The 5,289-nt window shown below is 34.4% G+C and overlaps 1 protein-coding gene across 10 annotated transcripts; it reads right to left on the bottom strand.

Moving 5' to 3' along the window:
* Positions 1-490: 490 nt before the first annotated feature.
* On the bottom strand, positions 491-4,763 carry LOC105435026 (protein FAR1-RELATED SEQUENCE 6). 10 transcript variants are annotated; one of them, XR_004215544.1, is made up of 6 exons: positions 4,536-4,763; positions 3,875-3,969; positions 3,619-3,789; positions 1,556-3,372; positions 1,104-1,180; positions 491-1,007 (listed from the first exon to the last, which is right to left on the bottom strand). XR_004215544.1 is itself a non-coding variant. In XM_031883285.1 (5 exons), exons 3-5 carry the CDS (start codon positions 3,751-3,753, stop codon positions 1,177-1,179), a joined length of 1,956 nt encoding a protein of 651 aa, XP_031739145.1. In that variant the 5' UTR covers positions 3,754-3,789; positions 3,875-3,969; positions 4,536-4,763; the 3' UTR covers positions 491-1,176. The 10 variants fall into 10 exon arrangements, 8 of the variants coding, with proteins under 8 accessions (XP_031739145.1, XP_031739144.1, XP_031739141.1 ...); XM_031883285.1 differs by having other exon boundaries at positions 491-1,180; XR_004215543.1 differs by having other exon boundaries at positions 647-1,007; positions 1,104-3,372; positions 4,536-4,761.
* Between the last annotated feature and the right edge of the window lie 526 nt (positions 4,764-5,289).

Below are 5,289 nucleotides of genomic sequence, written 5' to 3'. Positions count from 1 at the left end.
TTTACGCCTCTTCTAGTATGTTTTACACTCGATAGTCATCAATTAGGTTAAATTGACATTTGTAAAAGTCATACACGTGTACAATAATTTATGTATAAGCGATATTCAAATATATTCCTAATAGTTCTATATCAGCTCACTTATAACAATTTATTAAGTTTAATTGAAAAAATTAAATGTATATCAACTCACTTATAACAATTTATTAAGTTTAATTGAAAAAATTAAATGTTTGTGAGATGTTTTTCAAACTAAATAATGGAATGCATGGATTGATAAATTTATAAAACTTTAGGATATAAATTAATGTAATTATTATTTTGATATTTAAATTAATACATCAAGTTTGAAGGTATTAATTGATATTGAAAATTACAAAAAAAAAAAAAAAAAAGCGAATTTGACAAAATATTTACGACATATAGCAAAATTGTATATTTTTTGACATTGATAGACAATAATAGAAATTTATTAATTTTTATCGTTCACAGAATTCAAAATTTTGCCCATTGTTTATAAATATTTTAATTTATTTTGCTATTTTAACAACGTGCCTATTTCATATATATCCAACAAAATAAAATGAAGTTGTAGAAGGAAAAAAAAAAGGTTGTACCCTAACTAGCTAGCCTTTGAGAGACTACTGTATGATAATATAGCTCTTGCTTAAACTTCCACGGAAAATTGTGCACATAAAGCTTCCTCTATCATTGTCGCCTATACTGAGAAAAAGTAAGAATGGGACGGTCGATATACCAAAATGCTACAGTGCCATTGCATATTACAACTTAACGACATAATTTTACAACCTATTGAACAGATATTGTTCGAGTAAGGTCGTAATTGCATGTTAAGAAATGATTATTCAGTGTTTCTTATGCCATACTTACTTGATAACATGGAGGCAGAGTTCTGATTGGCTTAGCTCATTTCTCATGATGCAGACTGCAAACCTGCTTTTCATTCCCTCCCAATAGTTTGTCGTCCGAACGTGCATACCTGTTTCACTTCAACTCATTCCAACAATAATTCAGATATCTCACTTTTTGAAACATATAAAATGGGACAAGCTTCTTCCATACTAATGATGAATGGTTAGGTACCTCCCTTTGACCAGTTTGGGAAGGGAGCTGTTGAATCATTACGTACATACTACATGGTTGATCTTCAAATTGTTTACCTGCATTATGTATCAGTTTTATAGAGGGACTCAACAGATACATATGGATCTAGGAAATGATGATTGAGGGAGGGAAGGAAAGAGGAAGAGAGAGCATAAACTTGGCATCTACAGACAAGCATTGTCTTCGCTACAGATCTTTGTATTCTATTTCACAATTACTTCATCAGAACAAATTATCCATCGTTATTTAGATCATCCTCTACAAGATTTAATTTATGTAATAACTCCTCCAATTCTTGCAATGCAAGCTTATAACGTTCTTGAGATTGTGCACCTTCTTCTACAACTGGAAGTGCAAAATTAAGAATATGACTATATTGGTATGTCGAACTATACACATTTGTATTACTTAACCTCTGATCTAGAGGATACCTGCATTTATAATCTTTACACCAGCGTGGCAGAATGTAGCGAGCTGGGATTTCTTCCACACCGTTATAATTAAAAACATTTAATGCATGCCTGCAAAGGTAACCTTTGTAGTTGAACAAACTGCAAATGCACCGAATGTCTACTTCGGTTGTCTCGTACAATACCTCAAAACATCTTACCTCTTTCTCGTTTCCCTCAACTTCAATTCTTTCTTTGACAATGTAAGTTACTATAGGCCCATTTACATTGACCTGCCTTGTGTTGAAGCAAGAGTACATTCCTTCTACCTCAGATTGGAACTTGCTGAATATTTCTTTTGTGTACACCTTGGAGAGCTGCAACTCAAAATTACATCTCGTTTTCAACTCAACGCTTAAATTTCTTGACTCCAGATCTGCCACTGCTTCTTTATGGTATTTCCTATGGAGAGCAAGATCATATTTATCAACAAATTCCTTAAAAGATGTGTGTTTATGCACATATCCATCGAAAAATGTTTTGAAGCTTTCATTTGCACGGGTAGGGACCAATCCTGCAAAAAATATGTCTTTCAAGTATACAGGAGCCCATAATGTCCGATCTTCGTACAGTGATTGGAGCCATTTGTTATCTCCAAGCCCATTGTGCTTGATCATATTAGTCCATGAAGTTTCAAATTCAGCTATCTTCAATGAGCTAAAAATGATTTCGTTCAATTGGCTTCTCATCGTTTCATATCCTTCAAGTCCGCCCAACTTTTCTGGTATTCTTTGCATGATATACCACATAGAGTAACAGTGACGAGCTTTAGGGAAAACTTCAGAGACTGCAGCAAGCAATATTTTATTTTGGTGAGTAATAATGACCTGTGGTGTGCGTCCCAGCATGCATTTAAGCCATGCCTTCAAAATCCAAACAAAATACTCCACTGATTCAAATCCAACAAAGCCACATCCTAGCAACACTGATTGTCCATGGTTGTTCACACCAACAAATGAAATCAAAGGAATTTCATATCTGTTTGTTAAGCAAGTTGTGTCTATAGTGATTGTATCACAAAAGTAACAATATGCAGACTTGGACCGAGAATCTGCCCAAAACACATTCCTCAAATGCCCATCGTTGTCCAGATCCATCATGTAAAAAAAATTGGGATTTGTCAATTTCATGCGGCAAAAATAATTATACAATGCATGACCATCCCCATCTTTAAGTTCAAGGTATTTCAAGTGATCAACGGAACTGATACCCTCACTTTGGTCAACATTTGTGCTTCTATTACAATTGTTAAGAATAGTTCTTCTATAGAGCTTGATGGTATGAACTTCAGTTACAGGATGCAGCTGTGGCTGTGTTTTCTTAGCCGCAAGAATCATCTTTTTATGTGACTTGTAAAATCGAGTGATTTGTGGACTCACTGGATGGTTGTGTTCAAGCTCAACTTCAACTATTCTCCACCTTTTGATATCTATAAGCCTAATAATTATCATTGCAGGACAACCAGTCCTAGTTTCTGGCCTTGGATTGTTAGCTTCACTCTTTTTCTTGAATCCTGCACTGCTGCAGCTAAGTTTAGCTCTATATCGTTCTTTTTTCTTAGAACGAAACCATGAATTACTGACTCTGATGCCAAAGCCCACATCCTTAGCATAAACATTGTAAAAGTCATAAGCCTCATCGAAAGAATTAAATTCCAAACCCACAGTTGGAAGTGGAGGATTCTTCCTTGACTGTGCTTCCCCGGATTCGTCATTGTCCACAAAGGAATCATCACCATCCACCTCATATTCGTCACATTCATCAAAGATAGGCTCACTATTAAGACAAACTTCCTCCATCTGAAAGAAAGATTTGACATATTTATGTTTTGGCAGTCATAGGCCATTGGGCATATTTAGCAACAGGGAAGAAAAGGAACTGAACCATTAAGAAAGCAAACAAAACATAAGTTCAATAATTAAATTTTGTGGTTATATATGGTATCATGAAATCCATCATAAATCTAATCACACAGTGCCAGCCAACGTGTACATCAGCTAGCTGGAGAATTAAATAAATTTCTGCATATAACTGATGGCATTTACCCCATGCGTGTCTGTTGAGAGGTTTATTGTCATTATGCAGATATATAAGACCCGGTGATGCATGAGATTCAAAATAAATTTGTATATTCTTTGGCACACGAGACACTTGGCTTTGAGCAACTGAAGAACTAACATTTTGATAATTGGCCACGTACAATTGGACACATTTGTCTGTTGAGATGATATTCGTGAAAAGTTTCTCTCAATTATTAGAGAAAAATCACGTAAAAACTAAGCATATAGGTAGAGAACTTACATTTCAGCCTGTTCCAGCCTTCATCCTTTGAACTCACCGCTTAATCCTTGCCTTCCATGAATATGAAAAGACCAATATCAAACTCCATGGCTAACCTTCAAGATAATCTAATTTCAATCCATGTAATTGTAAATAGTAGGCATTCATAGCACTAAATTGATTTGCAAAAGTTCCAATAACTTTATCTTCATTCAAGATAATTCTAGTTGTTTTTAGCGCTAACTGCTAAATAAATCACCAACCTAATAACTTTACGAAATTCTAATCTTCTATAATAAAATAACTACAAATACATATTTCAATTGGTCAGTCAACAATGGACGTTCATGCGCTCAACAATGCTAAATTACATCACCAGCGACATGAAACTTGACGTGCAAGCATGAATTGCCGAATGACAGTCCATCTAGTAAACGAGACAAAATGTCGTAATCATTTCTTTTTATATGTTTGCCAACATACAGACTTTTCCGTTTCTCTTCCTCAACAAAAAAAAATCAACAAATGCAAAAGTTTACCCAACAGTTATTCAAAATCATCCAAAACCAACGTAATTCATAGAGCCCTATGAGAAAAACGTGTCAGAAACCTTTTTCGACCAATTCAATGCCCTAATTACTGAAATTATGCAGCTATAGGTTGAGAATGACGGTGATCTTACAAAATCGACGGAGAGGAACCGGCGTGGTACGGAATTCACCGGAAATTCGAAGTCCGATTGATCTACCGAGCTTGGCCCGCTTGAGAAGAAGAACAACTCACGGTGGAGCTCACAGAGGTCTGGGGAAATGGGGATTCTTTCAACTCACTGAGCTGACACGTGGTCTACTATTACATTGTCATCCTATTTATTTTTAGGTCCTTTCATTTTTTGTTTATTTCAAATTAACCCTTCTCCTTTTATCTTTTTGTTTGGATATTATTTTATTTTAATTTTTCACTCTACCTTTTAGATAAAATTATATTATTTATTTATTTATTTCAATAACCCAAACGAAAGTTTGGACCTTCGACTTTTAGCAACGAACGTCATATTCATATCATTAAAAGAAACTCATTTTGACATATTATTTTCTATTTTTCGGTTTCGTTTTCATTTCTGTACTTTTAATTATTTAATTTTTTAAGAATAGTCGTGATATTTAAAGTAAAGTACCAAGAAAAGCTCATGTCCACATGAACATACATGTGTCAATTGAGCTAAGTTCATGTCGGCATTAAAATTACAATTACGCACTAGAATTAAAGTAGAAAAGATATAAAGATTTGTTTGTATCAAGAATAGTCCACAAGGGATTCCTTTCTAGCAACGTTAACATATATGAGAAGTACTTGTATGACACATACTCAGTATCTAAGTTAGCAAAGTTAAGTATACGGTTAAAATGCAGGATATTTGCTTATCTTCGCAAGTG

This window comes from Cucumis sativus, chromosome 3 (assembly GCF_000004075.3).
Source record: "Cucumis sativus cultivar 9930 chromosome 3, Cucumber_9930_V3, whole genome shotgun sequence".
NCBI lineage: Eukaryota > Viridiplantae > Streptophyta > Magnoliopsida > Cucurbitales > Cucurbitaceae > Cucumis > Cucumis sativus.
This window is presented reverse-complemented; position numbering and strand designations above follow the sequence as displayed.